The 25,347-nt window shown below is 38.4% G+C and overlaps 1 protein-coding gene across 1 annotated transcript; it reads right to left on the bottom strand.

The window, feature by feature from the left end:
* Positions 1 to 596: 596 nt before the first annotated feature.
* ECM2 (extracellular matrix protein 2) lies at positions 597 to 21,587 on the bottom strand. The gene is made up of 10 exons (XM_009907626.2): positions 21,415 to 21,587; positions 17,725 to 18,043; positions 12,057 to 12,245; positions 10,197 to 10,694; positions 9,782 to 9,897; positions 7,431 to 7,566; positions 5,554 to 5,711; positions 3,441 to 3,580; positions 1,679 to 2,005; positions 597 to 979 (listed from the first exon to the last, which is right to left on the bottom strand). Exons 2-10 carry the CDS (start codon positions 18,017 to 18,019, stop codon positions 772 to 774), a joined length of 2,067 nt encoding a protein of 688 aa, XP_009905928.2. The 5' UTR covers positions 18,020 to 18,043; positions 21,415 to 21,587; the 3' UTR covers positions 597 to 771.
* Positions 21,588 to 25,347: the final 3,760 nt, after the last annotated feature.

Genomic DNA, 25,347 nt, shown 5'->3' on the forward strand with positions numbered 1-25,347 from the left:
ATCGCAGTGATTTTTTTGCTGGAAACCCCAGTACTATCAATGTACTAAGAAATTTGATGCTTGCACTGGAGTGCCCTGAGCTGAAGGATTTATTTGTAAATATTTGTAAAATATTTAAAAGTTGATGTCACCCTTTGAAGTGTTTTAAATTCAGTTAATCAAATGAAACAGGACCAAGCTGAGGGTTTCGTTATGCTCGTCATAGAAGGAGTGATTGGCCATTGGAATGGGCTGCCCAGGGAGGTGGTGGAGTCACCATCACTGGAGGTGTTTAGGAAGAGGCTAGATGGGGTGCTTGGTGCCATGGTTTAGTTGATTAGATAGTGTTGGACGATAGGTTGGACTCAATAATATCAGAGGTCTCTTCCAACCTGGTTTGTTTATTCTATTCTATTCTATTCTATTCTATTCTATTCTATTCTATTCTATTCTATTCTATTCTATTCTATTCTATTCTATTCTATTCTACCCTTTTCTAAAACCCAGTCTTGTGGAGGTGTATGTGGAGACACAGTTGTGTTTAAGAAAAATGTCTGTCAGTAGAAATAAAAACCTAGGGCATAATCCTGAGCATAAATATACACTTAATGGTTTTACAATGAAATTATAGTAAAAAAAATACACTACTACCTTACTTCAGTATGTGATATACTGTATCTTATTCATACTAGTAAGAAGGGTTTAGATCAGAAATAGGCAGACCTGTTAGTAGCAGAGAATAAGTAACCCTGTGTTTCTAGATGCAGGGGTTGCAGCGTGAGAGTTAGGTGTTTATTTGGTCTTCTGTGGTTTAAGAATAACACTGCAGTAGGACCTTATGCATGAGAATGCGTGTGATGAGAGCTGCCTTGTATTGATGTAGTTGTTTTCAAGGTGAACATGTTCCAAGTGTGACTCTTCATTTTCCTCCTCTTCGCTGTTGCCATGAACATCATCATCACTGATGTGAGCCCTGCAGATGCGTTCTGGAGGGACCGTCCTGTGACATTGTGAGAGGAATTACATGTTATTTACTCAGGATAACTCATAACTTCATACATTTAGAAATGGTCACTTCATCAGTACATTACATTTTCTCAATTACTTATTTACTGAGGATTTTTACAAGTTGTTCTTTGAAAAATTCTCTCCTTGCATTGTTTTCTTATGTCATAGTTTTCCTGAGGGAAGCATCGCCACGTGCTGCTGAACAAAAACTCCATCTAGCACACATAAGATCCTCTATTTACCATTCTTTTGTTTTGTAAACAGTAAAGAGGAACTAGAGAGCATGCCTGATTTCACAGCTGGGGTTGGCTGAAACCTGTGCAAAGGCCACTACCAGTGATAGCAGCAGCCAATGACTCCTTTCAGTTACTCTGTCACCAGTCTGGGCTTGGGCTCAAGAGCAAAAAGAGCTGGTACTTTGCTGTGCCTATCATACCGTAGTGGCCCAAGCATTATTGCAAACTGATTTCCTGGAGATAACTGGTGCTCTGCACTTTGGTGAGCACTTTCAAGAACTCAAAGGAGTGAAATCTCACTTTCCCTTAATCATACACGGATATCCTGCTGTAGGAAGTTCAGGATTTAGCTGCTCCATCAGAATTCTTTAAAAAATATTTATTTAACAGTAGAAAGTTCTTAAAGCATACCTTGTAACATTTGTCATTAATGTAACAAAGGGCTTGGAAATTACCTTATTTTATTATTGTTCAGTCTTAGGAAACGTAATTTTCTCATTTCATCAATTCCAAACGGTACAGACTTCAAGTCATTGTGATCCAAAAACAGCTCCCTCAGAGAGTGATACGCTCCAAAAAAAGATACTGGATCTATTCCATCATCAGTGAGTTTGTTAAAGGACAGGTAGAGGTACTCCAACCCTGGCTTCATGTGACCAAACACATATCCTGGAATTCTTTCGATCTGATTTCCTATAAGTACCAGATGTAGTAAAGATTTTGGCAGGTAGGAAGGAACATGATATAACTTGTTGAAAGAGAGGTCAATTGATTCCAAGTTCCTGCATTAAAGAAGGAAAAGAAAAACAAACAAACAAAGGGATGAAACATTATAGCATCCTGCTTTGTTAATGCTGCTTTCTGGACAAAAGAGTGCTTAATGTGCTTACCAGGAAACTGAATGCAAAGGGAAATTTGTTTCTGTTAGTGGAACAGTGTGCATTTTCTGGAACATAGTCATGCACAATTACTCTCAAAATAAAATGAACTGAAATCATTAGTTACCAACCAAGCCAAAGATTCTGTTGATGGGGGGAAAATCTCCAATAATGAGTACAGAGTAAAGGTTGAATGGGAAAACTCAAGGGACTAATTTGTGATGGACAAGCATTGCTGAGTTGCAGTACCAAGTTACGTGGGAAAACATATAATAAGCTTGGGACTTCAGTGGTTATCCCATTGACATGGGTTTCTAAATGTTGTTCTAAGCCCCATTTGAAATGGAATTGTTTTCTGAATGGCTCCTTTAGAAACATTCCAGTGTGCTTTATTTCCAGAGAGCAGCTGCTAGTGAATGTTGTTCTTTTCAGAAGCAGCAGTTTACAAATCTAGAACTCAGCCAATGGGCCTTGGAGCTTTCAGCAAGGTGCTGCATGGCTGAGCAAATAATTTACCACAAGAATTAAAGGCAGTAGTGTCTTTAGTTTTGTTTTGTTTTGTTTTGTTTTCATTCTCATTTGTTACTCTGCTTATAGTATAGAATTGTAGAGTGGTTGGAGTTGGAAAGAACTTTCAAGGTCAGCTAGTTCCAAACCCACTGCCATGGGTAGGGACAGCTGCTGCTAGACCAGTCCACATCCAGTCTGTCCTTGTGCACTTCCACACTCAGATCCTTCACAAATTCTTCAGGCAACCTCTTCACCTCTTGTGGTGAAGAATTTCTTTGTAATGACTGATCTAAATCTACCCTCTTTCATTTAAAACTGCTACTCCTCATCCTCTCACCACATTCCCTGATGAAACATCCCTCCTCAGCCATCCTATAGGCCCAGTTAGTCAGTGTGGCTGCACAATCTTCTCTTCATTTTATATACTTTCATAATTTTTAATCCAACAGGAAACAAGGCTAAGACAATATTCCATTATTTTTTAACTACCTGTGAGATATTTAAATATAAATACCAAATTACATATTATATAATTATATCAAGTACTGATGACAATGTTCATTTTTTGACTGAACAGTGAGAAAAGACAAGACTTTCATGTTAGTATGATACAGGTTTGAGGTGTAAGATCCTTTTGTTTGAAAGCTGACTGTTTCCTAGATTATACAATTTAAGCAAAGCAAATGAAGACAAATTAGCTAAGAAAACCCCTCAAACCTAAGGTAACTACCATTTGAAGTTAAAAGTAAAGAAGTGCAAATATTTATTTCATTATCTGACTCACTAATGACAGAGAAAAAGAATTGTGTTTTAAATGATTTCTACTTACTCTTGGTTTATCCAAGCCAAAGGTGCTATTCTGTGCTCTTCTAACATGTTATGCTTTAGCACAATGACATTTATGTTTCTTGTATGGTTAAAGCAAATTTCTGACACTTCTTCAATTTGATTACTTTCCAGGTATAATTCCTGTAAGTGCATTTGAAAAGAAAATCTGTGAAGGCAAAATATGCTGTTTGTTCCCATTGCAAATTCAAAATGTAGCTGTTAGCTGTCTTCTATATCACCTGGCCTGTTTGTTAATTTATGAATCTGAGTCAGAGTCAGTTTGTAGCTGTAGTGTGACTGTCAGGAACACCATTTTTCAAAGCAATTGTTTTGTTTTCTCATTTGTGAGAGTGCAAACTGCTTTGAAAGAAGAAGAATTGTACATTTCGTCTTGCTTGAAGTTGCACAGTGCAAGAGTCTATCATGTGAGACAGATGAGACTGACAAAGTTGTTCTTTTGGATTTTTTTCTTTTGTCTTGGGAAGCTACTAGTGTGAAAAATATTGTCTTGCTTTTGTAGTATTTTGCTGGGTATTTGTGAGCTTTGAAACTTTCAGATATGTAGGAATCAAAAACAATGTTTTACAACACTTAATGTCATGAGTCTGCATCTTACACGACATGAAATAAGAATGGAGCTGTGTCTGAAATGTGTATAGGACCTGGAATAGAATTTAGAGCCTGTAGAGGAAGGCTTTGGGAAAAGAGAAAAAGCATAGAATCATTTTGGTTGGAAAAGACCTTTAAGACCGTAGTCCAACCATTATCTAACTGTACCAAGGATGGTGTTAAAGCATGTCCTTTAGCACCAAATCTCTGCACCTTTTAAACACCATCAGGGATGGGGAACTACTTGGATTATTTTGAGAAGCAAATTTGTAGCCTGAAAGTTGTTGTTTGTGAATTTATTAGGTGTTGGTTTAAAATTAGATGTTCCTAGAGTATACAAAGTGTGGAAAAACTTGCCAGGTGTCCCCTGTTCTAACAAGAAGGGGGGAAATGAAAAATAGTGAAATACAGTGGAAAAAAACCAGAAAAATACAACACATAAGTGAATGGGTAGTGCAAAACTTTAGGCTGCAGTAAGGTTGCAGGCAGGAGCTGTAGAAGAAGCTAATGTTACACAATAGAAGAAGCCAATGTTACACAAAACATACAGCTGGATTTGCTAGATTTGGGGTTGGGGTTGGGTTTGTTTTTCCTTCCTTTCTTGCATTTAAGATTATGGGAGACCTCAAAAATAAAAGGAAACAAATGCAAGTCCACTGAAACGAGGAAGAGTAAAAGGAAAGATAGAATGAAGAAAGATGGTGAAATTAATAGGTAGCGTGAAATATCTTTGAAGATTGAGGTAAGCAGAGAATGGAACTAGACAGATCTCTAAAGGAGGAAGAAAATACTTTCTAGATAGCATCCCTGGGAAAAAAAGAAAAAAACACTCTGCAACAAATCACATTCACATGGGAAACTATGAAAATGATAAATTCCTTGTTTAAAAATCAAGTAATGAGGAAACTTTTCAAGGAAGAGAAATAAACTTCTCCTTCAAACTGGCCTCAACCTCAAATGAGGTGGACTTCAGCAAAGGTTTGTAAAACCAGAAAAATTGAGTCAGAAAGGGCCAAAAAAGGGAAGAGAATGGTTAGATGTAGGCATCAAAAAAGTATTTATCTCTCAGTCTTTCAGATTAGATAATCTTTGTCCTTTAATCTTCTCTCATAACACAGCTTTTCTAGATCTCGTTCTTGTTGCTGTCTCGTGAACTTCACTCTGTGGTAACCCAAAGTTCACGAAGTTTTTACACCCTAAGACATTATCTATTAGGAGCGTTGTGTGAATGCTGTGTAACTGAACACACAGAAGTTGCAGGCTGCCCTATTTTGAGAGACAGTACTAGATTGGTACAGACTTAAAATGTACCTATTGGGATGGAATTGTTATATAAGTAAATTTCTAGAAATAATTATTTAGGAATAAAAGAATATTAGTGACTCTAGAAGCAAATTTATTAAGTTTAAATTTAATTCTACCTGATGATAGCTGTTTTGTTTGGTTTTCTTTTTAACACTTTGAATGATTGGTTGTTGGTTGATTTGTTTGTTAGGTTTTTTTACCTCAAGAGTGACAGGAAGACCTTGTGGGATAATTCTAAACTTATTTCTTCCCAGTCTCAAATAAGAGAGACTTTTCAAAGGGTAGAAGGCCAAAGGACTGACATTCGCTTCACTTAGTTTATTTCCTTCTAATTCCAGGGTGACTAAGTTCTTTAAACCTAGGGAGAAAAAGATGGAATTTCTGTTAGTTAATGCCTGCTCATGTCTTGTTAAAAATGCATACTTAAGATTATCTTAAACATTCCTCAGCTCAGTTCACAGAATGAAAAATTGCAGTGAGAGGATGTTCATTTGTTATCTCATAATCATAGAATTTCGAGTCTTTATTAGTTTGTAGAACTTGAGAGATGGATAGGAGATTTATTTCATAGAATTTAGAGCTTTAACTCCCACTTAGAGTGAAAAAGAAGAGAGCTCTAAGACTTGTGCTATCCTTTGCACCTTATTACTTTGTGATTATGTGCAGATGATGTTTGGAGTACTCTGTGTGTCGACCTTTGTACATTTGCCCAGTGATAGAATAGAATAAACCAGGTTGGAAGAGACCTTCAAGATCATCATGTCCAACCTATCATCCAACACTACCCAATCAACTAAACCATGCAACCAAGCATCCTGCCAAGCCTCGCCCTGAACACCCCCAGCGACGGCGACCCCACCACCTCCTCAGGCAGCCCATTCCAGTGGGCAATCACTCTCTGTGTGAAACTTCCTCCTAACCTCCAGCCTAAACCTCCCCTGATGCAGCCTGAGACTGTGCCCTCTTGTTCTGGTACTGGTTGCCTGGGAGAAGAGACCAACCTCTGCCTGTCTACAACCCCCCCTCAGGTAGTTGTAGAGAGCAATAAGGTCACCCCTGAGTCTCCTCCTCTCCAGACTAAGCAACCCCAGCTCCCTCAATCTCTCCTCATAGGGCTTGTGCTCCAAGCCCCTCACCAACCTTTTTGCCCTGTCCATGGGTCTCCAGTCACTGAAGTGGTAATGGGTTAATGTTGCTCTGATGTTGGGCTTATGTCTTCCCCTGCTCTGTCACCCACCTACTTACTGTACTGGGTTGTGATTACACTGTTCCTCCTCATCAGCCATACAAAAGCAGGTAACAGAAGAAACCAGTGTGGATCAAAGCATGTGAGTAGGAAATAACTATTTCATAATAATTTCCTAGTTGACAAATAATGCAAATAATTCTTTCTCTTGACAGAAGCTTTGTATAGCTCCTCCTACCAGGGCAGTCTGATCATTTTATACTAAAAGGCTCTTGCAGCCCTTAGTCTCAGTTTTCTTTAATGTCAGACAAGCACTTATTTCACTGCATAGTGAGCTGTATCACCAAACCAATCCAGTTTGAATAGGGACCCATTTGGCAGGAGAGGCAAAGGAGCAAAGAAGCCAAAATATTACCTTTTTAATTTTTTTCCCCTTTTATATCAGCATACATTTAGCTTGGCTCAAAATGATCATGGTTAACTCCAACTACATTCCACCTTAAACTCCCACTACATTCTATCTGATTTTTCATGCACATCAAATTCTCTTCACTTTTATGCAATTTAAAAAAATAATTAATATTTTGCCACCCAAAGTGATCAGGGTATGGGTTGGGGGGTAACTTATCTTCCACATATTTCAAACCCACCTCTACTTAGTCACCTTGAATAATAAACTTTGGGAGAGTAGCCATTGCAGAAGAAGGGAAAATGTAATTTTCAAATTTGTCATACAAGTCTTTCAGGTTTTGTTGCCTTTTGAAAACATAGCACTTAAAAGTTAGGAGTTGGTTTTCCTGTTTATATCAAATCAGTTGCATTTAATTGAACATTCTGCTTTTCAAACTGATTCTGATCTTTTCATATGATCATTATTGGTTTTCTAAATACCTTGTAAGCCATCTTCATCAATGGCATGAAGGTGGTTGTCATTTATTTTTATTTCCTCCAACGTTGATGGCAGTCCAGAGGGAATATGTGCCAGCATGTTTCCATCCAAATACAGACGTTTTAGCTTTTTCAGGAGCTTAATCATAGGGAAGAAGAGAAGAAAGATTATAAAGGTGTTAAATATATGATTAAACATACCGTGTTTATCATAAAATGTTAGGGGTTGGAAAGGACCTTGGAAGACCAAGTCCAACTCCCCTGCCAGAGCAGGATCACCTGGAGTAGGTCACACACGATACCATTTTCTTAAACACAGGGGCTTTGGGGATTTTCAGCTGCAGTGCTCTAGTATTCAGTGTTTTGAATTACAAAGCAGGTTTGTCAGTCTAAGTAATCCATTTCTTCATGCTAAATATTGACAAAGATTCCGGTTAATGTAATGTGTAATGGGAGGAGCTTGACAGAGCGCATTAACTTTCCACATGACCAACCTGCAGCTATCCAGTCATAAGTATGTTTTTACTACTGCTGTCTTTGAGTCATGTAGGTATTGCCCTACCACACTGCTGCAGTATTAAGAAGTTCAAAGCACACACCTTTATATATTTATTGTGTTTGTACTCTTCATTTGTGAACAGATAGATGGTTTTCTGTAGATCAACAAATTTACTTGATTGGGTAGTGTTGGATGATAGGTTGGACACAATGATCTCGAAGGTCTCTTCCAACCTGGTTTATTCTATTCTATTCTATTCTATTCTATTCTATTCTATTCTATTCTATTCTATTCTATTCTACTTTACTCAAGCATAGGAACGACAACTTTTTCAGTGGTCTGAGATATTTGTGGCTTCATCATCTTAAAAAAAATGGTATGAAAAATTACCATTGCTTAATTTTGATAAATGCACCTCAGTAATCATGCAGTAGTCAGCATTTCTTAAAACAGTGAAACCACTGAAGCCTTCTTTCCTCCGCTTTTGTCTCAACTGCCTGGTGTGCTGTAAGCCTCACCGAAATCTATTTCATGGTTGAGACACCTTCCTGGTCTGTCATTTCCATCCTCTTCGATTTCAGAGGAGTTGTAGGAACTGAGGTACTTTGAAATCAGCCAGAGCTGTTCATGTTACATGCAGGGAGGTGGTATACAAGAAAACTGATTGCATGTGGAAACAGAATTTAAACCACACTATGGTAATTTGGTACATTGTTCATATGCCTTTTGTATTTGTATTGCCTGCGTGTACTTGCTGCATGAGAAATTATTATGCAGAGGCACTTGAACAGCCTGTTACCATGTAAATTCCCCTTGTACAAAAATGGCTTAATATAGAAAGATTCCTGGACTATTTTATGAGAAATCTGTTCTTTTAGTAGCAGCAGCAGCAGCAGCAATGCTTGCAAGTTTCTCGTTAAGGACAGTCAACAATAAGCATAAAGCTGATTACATGAACTGCTCTGGAGTGGATTTTTATTGAAGGCTTGGCAAAGGCAAGTCTTTTGGGGAATCCAAGAGCACAAGCTTTACAGAGCTCATGCAGTGAGAAAGATGATGCGTAAATTTATGAATGTTGAGCCTGAGTATCCCGAGTGATGTTCACGGAATGTGAACCTTTCAGTTCTGAAATCTCAGCTGGTGAAATATCAGAAAATTGTCTCTCTCTTTTTGCTTACCATTTAATACTTAGTGAATGTCAGTAACAAATCTCTAGATATTCTTGATAATTATGAGATTTGTTGAAATAGCCAGGCTTCAGTGTATTGTAATTATACAATAGTTACTCAGACTAGGTGCAGACTGGTTTAGATTCTGTCCTGTTTTTGCTGGGACAGAATTCCAGGCCAACCATGGGCTGCAGGCTGGAGTTTGAAGTCATTTTGGAGTCAGCCAGGGCAGCTGATCCCAGTTAGCTACAGGTAGATCCCCGACAATGAGCATCACCTTAAGTGTAAAGGGGAAAGCTTGCTGAGAACAGAGAACTTCCTTCTTGGGCTCCTACTCTGGCTCCTCTTGACCTTGCTTCTCTTCCTTCTCCTCCTCCCAAGGACTACTTTCCCATTTAGTGTCACCACTGTACCTTTGCTGGGCTGAGTATAACTTTATATACGTTGATATTGATATTGGTATTGGTTTGGCAGTTTCATTCACTCCATTTTCACTTGAATCCATGGGCCTTCTTCCCTTTTCTTAGTTCCTTTTCTCTGCTGGGGAGAGGTCATTGGGTGATAGAGCAACTGCTGTAGCTTAGCCCCAGACATGAGCTAGATATAGATGGATCCTTAGACCAAACATCAGGAAAAACTTTAAGCAATATTAGTTATAGAATAGTAGAAAATTTCAGCTTTCTTACTTTGAATGCTTGTGGACCTATGCCAGAGGAGGTAATGTTATTTTTGCTCAGATCAATCCATTCCAAATTAGGTATCCCATTGAATGCTTCATCTGAGATAGTGGTGATACTATTTCCTAGGACAGAATTCAAGAATATCATTGGAGTTACACATTATAGAATGCATCTGTATTGTGCATGAAAATATATTACAAAAATAGTTGTATTATGTACTGTAGTTGTGTGTAGATACACTCATATCAGTATTTAAACACTCGGAAGCAGGTCTAACATTTTAGAGGCATAGCTGTAAAATTAATTTCAATACATTTCTATGGCAAGGAATGACAAAGTATTAACATTACTGTTGACTGCATAGGAGAATGGATAATGCTACTTTATGAGAAAAACCCTGCAATGTGAACCCATTCTTTACCTGTAAGGTCTAGGCTTGTTAGATCTGGATCTGAGATTGGTGGTATTTGTGTCAGTTTGGCATTAATACAGCTTACTGTGCTGTCTGAGGTGGAGCATCCAGATGGCAAAGGAGGAGGTTCTATGGGTGGAACAGGAATTGGGAAATGAGATGGCATTCTGAAAAGGCCATCATCTTCATCACTTTCATCAAGGATTTCTTCTTCTGCAGCTCTGTTCTTTGTGATAGGCTTCTTGTCTCTGTGGTGAGCTTTATGCTTCTGTCGATTTTTCTTGCCTTTCCTTTTTCTTTTCTTTTCATCCTTCTTATGATGCCCTTTCTCTTTGATCTCTACAACTTCTGCTTCAAGCAGTTCATCTTTAAGGAGTTCATCATTTTCAGTTTGAGTGTGTGCTGATGACAAGACACTGGTGTTGTTGAGGTCATTGGATTCTGGAAAATCACCAGAAAACTCACTGATGTCATCCAGTGGAATAATACTTGAATCCAAAGAGGAGGCTAAGCAGAGGCAATGAGAGCAACAAAAACAAACAAACAAAAGATGTCTAAATAAGAGGGTATGAAACAAAAGGTTTAGTAAATATTGTTCCCCTCATATAGTAAAATATTGTAAATATAGAAGAATAGTATTGCCCTTAGAATGTGCTTTGGAAGAATGAAAATATGGTCTTAAATTGCTGCTTGACCAAGGAGACATATTGTGACTGCAAAATGATTAAGCCAAACATACAGGACAGTTTGCATATGGGTATTGATTCATTGCATCCCCAGAAAAAAAAAGAGGGGAAAAAAAAAATGTACACCTCATGATCTTTCTTTTTGAACTAATACATTAATTTTTATGTTGATAGACATGTCTGAAGAGGAAAAAGAATGTGTCTGGGAGTGGAAGGAAGGTATTTTGAATAGCATTCGCGAAGGCTAAGATTTGTTTTGTCGTGCAAGGGTTTGCCGGGTGTAGAGATGGCTGTTGGTAGGGAGTTTGCCTGGGAAATGTCTTAAGTCCATTACCAAAATGCTGTTTTTGCTAGCATAGAAACACAAATCAAATCCAGTCAGAGGGAGTTTGGGTATTTCAATCATCATGGCTTCTTGCACTACAGTGAATTTCTGTGATGTCGTTACTCAGTGCGTTTCTGTACACACAGACAAGGCTAAACAATGTTTTTACACTAAGAGGAAGTACTTTGCAGACTCAGGGTGTTAGGAGTGGGGAAAGGAAAACACAGGTCATCTTTATTTCCTCCATTCCTTTTCCTCCTCCCCTCCTTTTCATTTTAAAGATTGTGTTCTTATTCACATTTTTTATGGAGAAGCAGCAAGATTGTAGTTCTCATGTTCCTCTTGCGAGTTGCCTTTCTTCTCTTGATTTACATGAAATTAAATAGCTGCATGGTTTTTATATTACCAAAGGATAATACAGTCTGTAAACTGTATGTTTGTTAGCTATGTCTAATCCATTAATAATGGCTAGTAGCTATTGGTTGATCCTTTGTAAGTGAAAGTGGGATATAGAACATAACCATATGTTTGTTCTTCATACATTTACCAAAATGTTGTAAAGGTAGTTGGGAAGAAGCAGAAGGGGGGAAAATTAATATAATTATCTCTACTATTGCATACTTAACATCTTTTCTTGAAATGCTATATCCAACTCATCTCTCAGCCAGTGTACTCTAAGAAACTTAAGTCAGCATGAGTAGAAATTATCAAGACCTGCTCTTATCATGTAATTCAAAACTTGTTTTCTCTGTAAAAGCATAGTGTGTATCTTGTAATCCTTGATGTCACTAAATGTCTTTATGCTAGGTTTTGCAGGAGATACTTTAAAAACATTAGAGGTATTATGGTGTACTGTACCAGCATCGGAACAGACTGGGCAGCATTCTCCTGCAGGTATAATGGTTTTGGGACATTTCGGAGGGTGGCACATGGTTGTATCACATATCACTTCTCCGTTTGAACAGAGACAGGTAATGCAGGGCTTGGGAGACCAGACTGCTTTGTCATACATAATCATCCCATTAGCTGTGCAGTGCCCCTTCTTTCCTAAGGAAAGAAAGCAGAGAAATGGAGTTAATTAACTTAAACTGAAATAAACCAAACAGTGTTTATTTAAAGCTTTGGAAGGAAGCACTAGTATTTTATTTTCATTTTGAAAATCTGTAAAATACACCCTGTTTGAGCAATCTTACCCTTATTCCTTGTTGTTCAGGGCTGTTTTTAGTTCAGCTATTTATAGTCTGTGATTGCTGTTTAGTTCCTGGCCTCTCAGCTGTGCAGCTAGTTGAGGGGGAGGTCCACAATTAACGTGTATGTAGCTGTTACCTGATTGTAGGTTCTCTGTCCCTCTAGGTGTCTGCTCCCTGTGTTTCAGACAACTGTCACAATAGCTCATTTCTCCTCTTCCTAGTCAGCTGATGAGGACTGTCACCAGCTTTGTCTTGAATTATTCAAGTTTAGAGATATTCCTAAAATGGGGAAATTAAATCTAGATGGTGAGTTTCTGAGGGTCTTTTGCATGGCATCTCCTCTTTCCTCTACATCCTTAGAAATGGAAACCAGAAATCACGGATTTCAGTCAAAGCTGTGCCTAGTTGCAGCTGAGAAAGAAGCAGAAGTTCTTTGTAGCACGTAAATAACTCATGCAGAGCCTGAGAATATTTTTTCCAGACACTCTTCTGCTTCTCTCTTGTGCACTAGGCATCTTTTCTAATGTCTTGCACATTAAATGAGAAGGTTTAGTTAAGGCTTTCTGGAACTGGGAGGATAACAATATTCATTTTATAGCAACTGTAATGGCTGCTGAGGTAGCAAACATCTCCTCTTCCCTGGAACTTGCTTTATTGGAAAAAAACCCTCTTTGCTAGGAAAGTTGCAAGCTTGAACAACCTGTGCTAGTAAATACCTTGTCTCCAAAGTTTCTGGACATGAATCTACAAAAATTTTAAGCAAGAAATGCCGAAGATATTTATTTTGTAAGTTATACTTGGATATTCAGTAGGCAAGTTGTTTGGAGAGTGTAAAAACTTGGGAAGGACACTTTTCCAGCTCTCTTTCCTTCCAGTCATGGATCCTACCTCAGCAAAAGTTTCCCTGGGCAGGTCTGATCCAGACTCCAGGATAAACATTGCACTTCACCATGATGCCTTTTTTTGGTCTTTTGAGAGAAGGGAAGCCAAGGCTGAGATTCTTCTCCTCTTTTCGAGCGAATCACTGAATCTAGCGAGAATCTGTGCTCCCTACGCACCTTCCTCTTTGTCATTAATGTAAGAATGCATTGCTGAAGCATTTGTTACAAGTTACTTTGTATTTTCCTGCATACATATTAAAAATAATTTAAAAAAAAGACACACAAAATAAAAATCTCTCTTTCCTGTTTGGTTTGACTTCCTGCTTCAGATGAAGGCTGTCTAATACAGTGGAAAAAGCTTGCCTCAACTGAATTTACATGCAAGAGGATTTCATTTGTGATAGATTATCTTTGGAGAGATTGTTTGCAGGGTTTGTTTTTTTCCCATACCCCACCCGGGGCCATTCTTGGTTGTTCAGTTTTGAAGGGAATAATATTCAGGATAGTCTCTAAATAGCCTGACAAGTATATAGTAAATATTTCATTGGAAGTGTCTCTGGCATTAATATTTGACTCAAAATCAGGCAGTTTGCCAAGTCTTTCAAGATAGTCATACTGTCATCTTCATAACAAGGATATTCTTTGCCCTTCTTTTTAATGACTCTTGGCTACAAACCTGTTTTCTACAATTAATGTTAATCATTAAGATCATCCTGTCTGGGTGGTACTCTGTACTCCTTCTATTTTGAAAAATGCTGTTTTGATTTAAGTGACTCTCAAAATGGAAAAGAGGAAAAATTAATCTTTTTGAACAGTTGCATCTTGTGGTGTTGGTTTTTTTCTACGTTCCAGGATATCTCTGCATCATTTCAGCCACATAAAGTTGTGCTCTAGTCAACTCAAGCCATGTTAACTGAAGGAGATGAGTTAGCTCACGCCAAAATGTTAGCTGGCTGTAAGTCTCTTGTCATTCTACCCAGGTATTGGTAATCCAGCTGTTTGCTGGATCCTGACTTATGGTTTTTATGTGCTTGCCAGAAAGCCACAATATTTCTTTTAAATAATCTCCAAAGGAAACACAAAAAGAACACTCCACTTTCTCATATTAAACAATAAAATGCCAGCTGTTCCAGAGGAACATATCTGGCTCAAGATGGAAATTCTTCTGCGCTTCCTCAAATTCTCTGTTTTGTTTCAGTTACTGCTCTGAATCTGAAGTTTGTGCAAATTTTGTCTGATTAAGCATGAAAATATGGGTTATCAGGCCTTGGCCTCTGCAGATACTTTAACAAATTATCTCATCTTATACACACATGAGAGTTCCTTAGAAAGAAAGGACAAGTGTGTGCACTCAAAAGCAAAGAGTTACCCTTTCACTGCATTGCAGAACTGGTTTTTGCACTATGGAGTTAACAACCCCTCTGAGACAGAGTAAAGACTGTGCTGAGATGCTCCTCAGCTTCAGTATAGTGGTACAAGCAGGGCGAAGTGAGGTTTAAGAGAGATAAGAAATAGTGTGCATCCTATTCTGCACTGCTTAATGGGCAGTGTGTGTGGTGGACAAACATCTGAAAACTGTCTTATGTTGTGGTGATCTGTTCGATTTCTTGTAAATGGTCCATATGATTTTACTTTGTTTGGAGGAAGGAGATCTCTCTAGATACTGTTAGACTTCTATTTAGCTTCACTGGTTTTCATCTTGCATATGATATCTGCAAATAGTTTTCTTGGGTTACTAACAGTAAAATAAGTAGCTGGGAGAAAGAAAACTAAGCTTCTTCTGTTGTGAGTGAAGCATGATTAATAATAGTGTTCTATTATTTAGCGGGATCTGTTCTTTCCAAATCTGACATTCACTTGAAAAAATTTTGAACTTTAAAAGCTAGACTAAAAAAAATACCTTGTGGTTGAAGTCTTTGGCAGATGAGCATAGGACTTTTTAACCTTTGGAAATATGGTGTAAATTCAGCATGGAGTTCCAAATAAAATGAGTTCAGTGGCTTTAGCTCAGCTTTTGGATGTGAGTCCAGATAGAAAGAAACAAGAGGGGCAGGGAGGGGGAGAACTATGCATTATTTCAGCATGACTGATGGGCTCTGTCAGGGAGGCTGGAATATCTTACATGGATGTGATTTATGTGGTATTTTCCTCTGCTTCATTTAATAAATATTTTTAAATTTAAGGTTTGACATTAATAGTGTGTATTATAAGAGTGGTGATGTGGTACACACTAGAAATGCTGTAGTCAAGAGTTCGTTCTAGTTTCCCCATGAAAACCTCTTACATAAAAACATTTAGAATAGAATAGAATAAACCAGGTTGGAAGAGACCTTCAAGATCATCGCGTCCAACCCCACCATCCAACACCACCTAATCAACTAAACCATGCAACCAAGCATCCTATCAAGTCTCCTCCTAAACACCTCCAATGATGGTGACTCCACCACCTCCCTGGGCAGCACATTCCAATTGGCAATCACTCTCTCTGTGTAGAATTTATTCCTAACATCCAGTCTGAACCTCCCCTGGCACAGCTTGAGACTGTGTCCTCTTGTTCTGGTGCTGGTTGCCTGGCAGAAGAGACCAGCCCCGGCCTGTCTACAACCTCCCTTCAGGTAGTTGTAGAGAGCAAGAAGGTCTCCCCTGAGCCTCCTCCTCTCCAGGCTAAGCAACCCCAGCTCCCTCAGCCTCTCCTCATGGGGCTTGTGTTCCAAACCCCTTTCATTTGAAATGATTCGGCCTTTCTGAAAGCAAGGACTCACAACAAATAGATTTTGTGACTAAAATGTATTTTGCCATTGAAATTGAGAGCTACTAGCCTAGTGGTCATATCTTTTGGTGACAGACTAAAAGGCTTAACTTTTTGCTTATAAAAATAGATTATAATCTTTTATGTGGAATGGTGGCAATCAGGGCATTCTCATTTTTTTGCAACATTCAAAATATAGCATAGGATGATTTTAGTCAGTATGTGATTTTACTCTTGGTGCTGGCCTGGAAGTATCTTTGCCTTTATATTTATTAGCTATTGAGTGGACAGGACCCTGTGTTGGTTCCTCACAACTCCAACCTTTGAACTTCTTTCTGTGAAAAGAAATTACATGTTTTAACATCTCAGTTGGTTAATAACTGGAGTTTCAAAATTGAATAATCCTGAGAGTACTATTCAGAATTTCTTCTCTTCAGAATGGATGCCTATTTTTTGACACCTTTTGACTCTTAATTTCCTCTTGTGAGTCTTAATTTCCTATTTGTGACACTGAACGTAAAATCATAAACATTCTAGATGAGAGTTCTTTCTCCTTTTACTGCACTAAGGACCACAGTATAACTAAGGTTGGAAGAGACCCCAAGGATCATCAAGTCCAACCTGTCCCAACAGACCTCACAACTAGACCATGGCACCAAGTGCCATGTCCAATCTCCCCTTGAACACCTCCAGGGATGGTGACTCCACCACCTCCCTGGGCAGCCCATTCCAATGACGAATGACTTGCTCAGTGAAGAACTTTCTCCTCACCTCACCAAGGAGATACCCAACAACTGTTGGTTCTCAATCTCTATCTAGTCTTGCATCCTTTGAACAGACTGTAGAGAGGCCTGGTACAATTACTATGGCAGGGTTCAGTAAAGATCAAAAGAATTATACTTTTTATTTGTTTCTTAAGACTTCATCCTCTTCACTACATCTTCTTCATAAACCACAAAATAACATATTAATGCAGCAATGCGAAAACCTTCAGATCACCAAAAAGTCAGGTTTTATGTAAATCATGCTATTGAACTACTTAAGTATTCCAGGTTCTCAGTATAGATGGAATATAAGAGTGATCTTGTCTTGAGTGAGTGGGTTTTTTCTCTTAGCTGTTTTTCCATCATAAATTTCTTGTATGTAAGGTAAGTTCCACATTGCAACTGTTACCATGTTATTGATTTGCTTACAATGTAGAGAATTATTCCCAAAGTATTGCACACAGACATAGTTTGAATGCTGCTTTTCAAAAAGACGAGGACAACAAAAGTAGAACTTAAACCTTTTTTAAGTAACACTGGTACTATTGGTGTTAGACCCTCAAGTTAGGAGATAGATCAAGCAAGAAAGTCTTCCAAATAGCCTTAACTTGCTACACATTTGAAGTTATGAAAATATCCCAACAAAAAGTTTTATTGGTGAAGATGAAATAAGAATAATAAAAATGGCAGAAAATATTACTGTTACCTGGCAAAGTGGAGTTCTCTGTAAGACTTAAGCTTAGACAATTTACAAGCTTCATGTGCTAACCACAAAATTCTAATAAAAGGCAGCAAAAGTAGGTTAGCAAAAGGGTAACTGAGTTTTATTTCAGCATGTGTTGCAAGTAGAACTAAAATAAAGCTTTCATGAGTTTATATGTTTCATTTGAAATCAAAAGAAATATTGGCCCGCTCTGAGTAGCAGAGGGGCTGAACTCTTACCTGGTAGGACGTTGTAACTAGATTCCTGTCCACCCAAACCTATGAGGGAGTCAAATACTCCCATAACACCATCATCAATGTTAATAAGAGGTATGCTGGATACTGCAGCCGCAGGAGCTGGAGGGTTAATGCTCAGCTGTTGTGGGGACCTGTGCCCCGCTGAGGAGCTCCTTCTCAATCCTCTGTTGCGCATTCTCCTCCTTTGCCTCCTCGGATGGGCACTCGTTTCATTGTGAGAAAAGTCGATGCACAGAGAGACAAGCAGGAAATAATAGACTAATGATGTAGCTTGCATGGTTTTTGTGTGCCTCAAAGTATCCTGGAATGGGGGGGGAAAAAGGAAGATTATTAGATACCTAGAGAGCTTTTAAGATTGTGTCAGTCATACTTTTCAAAGCAGGTGGACCAATACGTGTTTGGTCAATATAACCAAGCTGCTCCTTGGAAAGAAATTGCCTGATGAGAGTTCAAGCAAGCAATTGTGGTTCAGTGATTATCTGCTCTTAGGGCCATAGTCATATTCTGATAGGTGCTAGCTTTGAATCTGCTTTTGCTTTAGTTTAGACATGCAGTGCCACAAGGCATTTGTATTTTAGTAATTGTTACTGCTTCCCCCAAGGGAGCTCTTGAGACCTATAAAGTGTTTCTTCACTTGTATTTTTTCCAAGTTGTTGTAACTTCCATACACGGGAATGACAAAGGAACAGAAAAATGCCCAATTCATTTCTGATGTGCTGCCCCAAACGCTTTTGGTTTGTCATCATCTCCATAGATTAAAAGAGATGTTGCCTTTGCTTCCATTTCTAGCCATCCACCTCTTTAACAGAACCTTTTTAGTTCTGCGGTAGCAAAGACCTTAGTGTAGAGAAGCTGTTATTTGTGACATCCCACATCTGCAGGTACTCTCAAAATGGTTGATCTGTAATGAGTTTTGCTCTACATTTACTTTTTAAGAGATTAAAAATTGCTGTAGAGCTTGAGCATTCTTCTTCTGACATAAGAATTACATTTACTGTCACCAATAGGTGGCATTCCAAAACAGAGCAATCAGGATTGAGGAATATGCATAGAAAAACATCTAGCAGTGGCTATACCAATCTGGAAATAAAGCTGTGCATGGCCAAGGCCATTAATGGTTTGTCATAGCTCTGTTGGCAAAACTCTTTCAAAAAGGAAACACTCTTGTCCTGTGGCCTATTTTAGTTGAGACAGCAGTGACTAGTATTGTAGTACTGTTCTGATGTTGAAAACTGGTGAAGAACTTGAGACTTAGAGCACTTAATCTTTGTGTGTAAGACAAGACGTAGCGCATGTCCATGGTTTTTCTTTAAAGAAGTCTTGAGGGGATTAAAAAAATACTTTTCTTACTGATCATCAGCTGGCTTTTTATATGTAATCTCTCGCTTTGGAGTTAGTCTTGCAGTGTATAAATACAGGGCAGCGTTTCAGGAATGTGAACTGTGCTTCTCCCTGGGTCAGGGGAGGTTTTAAGTTTGTGCATAGTGGTGTTTTCTGATTTATACAATAGGTTTAGATTCTGGTACAAGTTGCCTAATTTTTGTTTAACATATGGCATGTGACTGCATGTTTTTTGTGCATTCCATGGCATTAAATCTCTCTCTTTATTGTGCTTTAAAACTGGAAGCTGGTGGTAAATAAGCTTACGACAGTTGGGGTTTATTTCTTGTCAAATATTGTACCTGGCATTCAACTATGTTAGCTGAAAAATATCACCTTCATTTGCAGAATTTTGTTAAGCTAAACTAATGTATTTATTTCTATACAAAGAGAATCTGAGTTGTCTCACAGGAATCCACATAATGTCTGATGTAATTGCAGAGTTCTGAAATTAATCCAGGCTTTAGTTTACTGCTTTCCACCTGTTAGATAACAGTTATTCCAAATGCTCTACAGGCTTTATACTGGCCTTTTCTTTACAGAAATTACTGTTACTAAACTGATCAAATAGAAGCAGAAGCTTGTGCTCTGCATTGATGCTGTCAGTTCTTTCCCAGAAAGTGCTTGTTCCATAGAACCTCAGCTTGCAGGACAAATGACCCAATGTTTCTGGTGTCTAGCTTAGCAGCATGGTAATGACTGGCTATAAAATGACACAGTAAACTTCTGTTGCTCAGGTTTGAATGAAACACACAAAGAGCCCTTAGGGAAAAGTGAATATACAACAAGTCTTGAACATGTGCGTTCATTCTGTTGAGTTAGTGGCATCCTAATTATGGTCATGTTTATATAGCATACTTTAAAATAACACCGTAGCTGTGTCATTACAATGCTGCTACATTATCTTGGTGCTTTTTTGGACATTTAATCATTTCCTTCTGTGACCAGAGGCATATAATGGCACAGGTGAAATACTTTTCCATTCTCTATGGATGTATTCCCAAAAGTCTGGAGGTAGTATAGGGTGAATTACGTTACATCTGCTGTACAAATGATGTCACAGGGGGTTGCTCTGAACTTCAGGGTCAAGTAAAACTCTATACTAAATCAAATTATTTTGAAGTGAAACATTTTTTTCATTAAATACTTTTTAGTTGCAAATTTAAAAGAAAAAGGAAAGTGAAACCAAACCAGAAAACACTCCCCTCAAATAATATCTCTTTATAAATTGATCTTGTTTATATAGATATAGATATATATATGTTTAAATGCTGTGTTTTCACACCAAGTTAGCTCTTCAGTACTGAAAGCTTAGTGCTGCTAGTTTGAACCAAATGGTGTTCTTTGCATGCAAAATACTGAGCTACACTTCTGAGTTTCTTTCCTTGGCTTATTTAAGTACTGGCTCATGTTTTAAGGCCCATATTGTGAATGTCATACAAGAAAAGGCCTCACATGCGTTGGGCCTTTACTGCCCATGACTGAAATCCTCAGATTATCTATCAAGAAGTTGTATTTATTATAGTGCCAGCCAACTTTTGTTGTGGGGGAAATTCAACCTATTCAGTTTGTTCAAGTTTTGTAATAAATGTTCACATACCAAAATAAATTATAGAGAGTTAATATAATGAAATTACACTAACTGTGTGTTACCAGATACTCTCAACATGGCTGCATTGCTGTACATCTTTTAATTTTACTCAGAAAGGTTCAGATCATGCATAGTATGTGGAAGCATCATTACTACCTTCACTTTTAGCACACAATGTGTTCAGAAGTTTGTAGCTTTCAAAACATTTGTCTTCAGTAAGTTCAATATCTGTCATTTTGCTGTCACATTAAAGGAAATGGTTAATTTTTGAAGTAGTGACCCTTTAGAAACACCAGAGCATCAAAATTTATTAAATCATCTCTCTTCAGCTCTTCGGGCTAAGTTCAAACATGTTTCTAAGATGTCATGGTTATTTCTCACGATACACAAGGGGTTAAAGTGATTTGCCAAGATTTTTCACATGCTGCTCTTTAAATGTATTTCATAGACACAATTTACATTTACCCCCACAAAACTTAAAGGCCCTTGCAGTTAGTTGAAGCTTGAAGTACGTGGCAAACATTCATTCCAAACACAAAGCAGATCAACTGGTATTGCATACTCTATTTAGAAAAGCATTCATGTTCAAGTATTGCTAAATACAGCTAATGTTATTTCATACATATTTGCAAAGTTAACAAGTAGTTTAAGCCATTCAACACCATGCTTTAAGCAGTAATTTAAAATGTAAAACATTTTACCTTGTAATCTAACCTAACAGCAGATTCTGCTTGGTGTCATTTAGTCTCCAGTTGCAAATGAAACAAAATCACAATGATATCTTTAAAACAAACAGAGAAACAGAGAGGATTGTTGAAACACGTTAGATGATTCCTTAGTTAAGTCTGAAATAGCTTCTTTCCCTGGGGACAAAGTGCTGCTCTGTTCTGTGTGCAGAGAAGCAGCTAATACTGTTACTCGCAGAACTAAAAAAGCTCTCTTAAGGAAAATGAAAAGCAGCACAATATCTTTGGTCCGTAGGCTGACAAGGCACAGCTGGAAATTCTCTTTCAGTACTTAAAAGCTGCATGAGGAAAATGAAGTGTTTTCAAAAGACATGAAAAATGTGTATTTTATTCAATTCTGGTTTATGTATTTAGAAATTTAGCTTTCAGGTGGCATGCTTTTAATGTGTCTATGTTATTTTAGAGAGAATGCGTTTTGGCAGGCGTGACCGTAACGTAAAAACCTCTGTGAAAATCAAAACTGCTTTCTTCAGTTCCTATGTTTTTAGTTCACTCCTGCCCTTACAGCCTATAATCAATAAGCAGCAAACCTTTTTGTTCAAGTTTGAGCATGGAAAAATTTTCCTTTGTCCACTTGAACAGCAATGATTTCACCATAAGTTGTAGCTTATGTATGGAAAATAAAATGACCTAAGCATTTTCCCTTCATATTTTTGCAAGGCTAATTACATCCTGAAACATGATCCCGAAGCAAAGCTCTGCAGAAGCTGCAGTGAAGTTAGGAATCCAAATATGAGAACTGAGTTGGGGGGAAGGGAGGGAATAATGGTACCTTACCACAAGTCCTTTGTGTGCCAGCAGAGCCTTTTCGTTCAGCCCCGGACTCAGCTTCTGCAGTGTCAGTGTTTGATGAGCTGATGAGTCTGCTTAGCTTCAGAAATGACAAATTTACCTGGTAGATGGAGCCGTCTGAGTTCTTCTGACATTAAAATTTTGTTGTTTCCTTGAATTCATACTCTGAGGAATGTTCAGACAGATAGTCATGGACTGGTATAACCATTGAGTTAACCATAATTGTTAGCCGGTGTGTGGTGGAAAGATACTGGGAAAACATATTGTCCCTTAAAGTAGTCAGTCGGTTTCTACTGGGCTCGGCTTTGCAAAGTCAAAAGAAGAAATATTAAACTTCTGTACTTCATCTGGAGTTGTTTAAAAAGAATGGAGAGAGTTATACTTAATAAATGTAGCTAGCACCTTCAGTACCTGTGCTAAAAGCATTGCTTTGGAAAGGCTGACTCAAAAAACAGGACAATATTTCTTCTAGCGCAAGTGGGGTAAAGAATAGCTAATTGGATCATCTCTCATGGTTGTATATGCCAGGTAAAAGACTTCATGTATTTAAATGATGGTGTATTTAGTAGAGACACAAGTGACACCATTCACTTTAGTATATGTTTAAATGCAGTTTTGTATGCTGATCTCTGTCTCAGAACCATCTTCTGATAGTACTCAGGCATACATCCCCAGAAAGCCTGCTTAGCTAGGAGACAAGAGGTGTGTCTTGCAGGCCTTTGCTCATGTAAAGATCTGGTTTACTGCATCTGCCTTGGATGTGGAATCTCAGGTCACTGAATTCTAGTAAACCCTTAAAGCTGGCCTTTGTGTCATTTCTATGTTTTTTGAAGGGCCAACATCTTCCAGCAGCTTTTCCAGAACCGTGTGGAACACTGTCTTGTCCTCTCTACAAGATCACATGTTGAAAATCCTACATCCTTTAAGCAGACTCTAGGATCTCTGAAGGTGTGGTTGAATCAGTATATAGACTTCTCTACAACAGGTACTTTAGCATGAGCAGTGAGCCACCAAGGCTTGTTCATGTTAAGGCTCTGAGCTGCTCTATTCATCTGTTACATGTGTATTCCATAGTCTGCATTTTGCGTGGAAAGCAATTCTGGCAAGCAAACACTTCCTCTGATAATGTTGCTGCTTCTAATGTGTAAGTCCTGGGGGGGCATTATGGTTCTGGTGGTATCCATGTGTAGCCTTCCTTTGTGGCCACCTTTAAACCCCTGCTTGTCCTTTAATATGTATGCCATAGTGAAGTTTCTCCTGTATGTATCAGGCGCCATCTGGCATTTCTGTTACACTGAAGTTAAAATAACCAAGCAAAAACCAATTGTGCTAAACATGTCATCTAGTTTATTCTTCCCCTTTAACCCTCAGGTTACCTGGCATAAGAGCATGGCTTTATGCTCTTAGTAGTACCTGCCATTAGTATGAAGCCCTTGCTTACATCTTCTCAACTTTTGAAATAAAGACACACTGAGGGATCTGCAGAGACATAGCTTCCTCTTCTTGAAAATGACATTATGCTTTCCTGCAATGAACAGTGATGTTTGTAGGAGCTGTCAAAGAGAGTGACCCATCTTTATATGGTATCTGGAGCGTTTGTGGGGTTTGATTTGTATTAGTAATACCTGCAAATTGACATCGTCTGCTGCCTTCCAATAAGGTTTAAAAGTATATAAGACAAATGGTTTAATATTATTTACATTCAAATCTTCCATGCAGTATTGCCTGTCATAATAACTGAAGATAAAATACACTGTGTCCAGCTAACAAGCCAGGCAAGGATAGCCTTGCAAGTCATTTCAGACACAGGCAGTTAAGAGGATTTCTGTTGGAGGGAGAAACACTGCAGTATCCCCAGGGATCTAACATTTACTGTGTTTATGTGAATAATTCACTCTGCCAGCACAGCAAATTGCCAATATCTGCTGCAGCTGTCAGTGCTGCTATGCCCATCTAGCCCATAGCCATGAGTGGTGCAGTATGAATGTCCTTGTCTGTTCAGATGCCTTAGTGCAGAATTGTCTCCTTTGAGAAGAGACAATGAGTAAACAGCAGTGACTGGTAATGAAAATAACTTTTTTGTGTTTCATGTATCACAGCAAACTGTCCCCAGTGCAGTGTTGCTTACTGTCTTCAGCAAGGATGTGTGAAATGAATGTGGAAGGCTGGAGACTCTGGCATGAATTCTTCATATAACTTAGGCTGGTGTCTTTTCCTGCCATGAGGATGATTAGGGGACTAGAGCATCTCTCCAAAGAGGAGAGAGGCTGAGAGACCTGGAGCTCTTTAGCCTGGAAAAGACTGAGATCTTACCAATGCATATAATATCTAAAGGGTGGAGGTCATGAGGATGAGGCTGGTCTCTTCTTAGTGATGGCCATGGATAGACCAAGGGGCAACAGATACAAACTAGAATACAGTAGGTTTCACTTGAACAGAAGGAGAATCTTCTTTTCTGTGAGGGTGCTGGAGCAGTCTGCCCAGAGTCTGCTTCTCTGGAGACTTTCAAAACATACCTGGACATTGTGATCCTGGGTAACCTGATCTGGGCAACATTCATTAGTGTCAGCGCTGGACTAGATGGTCACCAGAGGTCCTTTCCAACCCCTGCCATTTTATGATTCTTAGAGCTTGTTATTTGTAGAGGGATGAGGCTTTCCCTTCTACTTTACTGAAGCTACCCAGGGCAAATTATTCAAGGAAACCTTCAGTGAAAAAAGCAGGGTTAGAATTTAGGTTGGCATCAGGCTTGTTTATAGTGGTTACAAGAAGATTTTTATGACACCTCTGGCTGTACCCATCAGATGACAACCAATACTGGAAAGAGGCTTTTAAGCAATTCAATACAGTTGATATAAAGTTGTTTTTCTATTTCACCCTCATAAGATCTTTTTTTCAAACACTGATCTAAGTCTCAATTTTGTGAACATAAAGGATCCAACTAAATAAGGCAGGTGGGGTTTTCTGATCTGTTGCCACACAAAGTAGAAATTAAATAAAGAATTAGAATCTGTTAAAAACTACACTAGGGAAGTGAATAAGAGCAAGTGTGCTTTTAAAGCTATCATATAAATGGACCTTATCTCCATACTGTGA

The sequence above is a fragment of the Dryobates pubescens genome, chromosome 1, assembly GCF_014839835.1.
Source record: "Dryobates pubescens isolate bDryPub1 chromosome 1, bDryPub1.pri, whole genome shotgun sequence".
NCBI classification, from domain to species: Eukaryota; Metazoa; Chordata; class Aves; order Piciformes; family Picidae; genus Dryobates; species Dryobates pubescens.

Coding starts and splice junctions, on each gene's coding strand:
- ECM2 (XM_009907626.2), bottom strand. CDS start 18,019: ATGCAAGCTACATCATTAGTCTATTATTTCCTGCTTGTCTCTCTGTGC. Junction 12,246..17,724: donor TAGTTACAACGTCCTACCAG/GTAAGAGTTCAG, acceptor TTCTTTCCTTAG/GAAAGAAGGGGCACTGCACA. Junction 2,006..3,440: donor TTGGCTTGGATAAACCAAGA/GTAAGTAGAAAT, acceptor TCTTTAATGCAG/GAACTTGGAATCAATTGACC.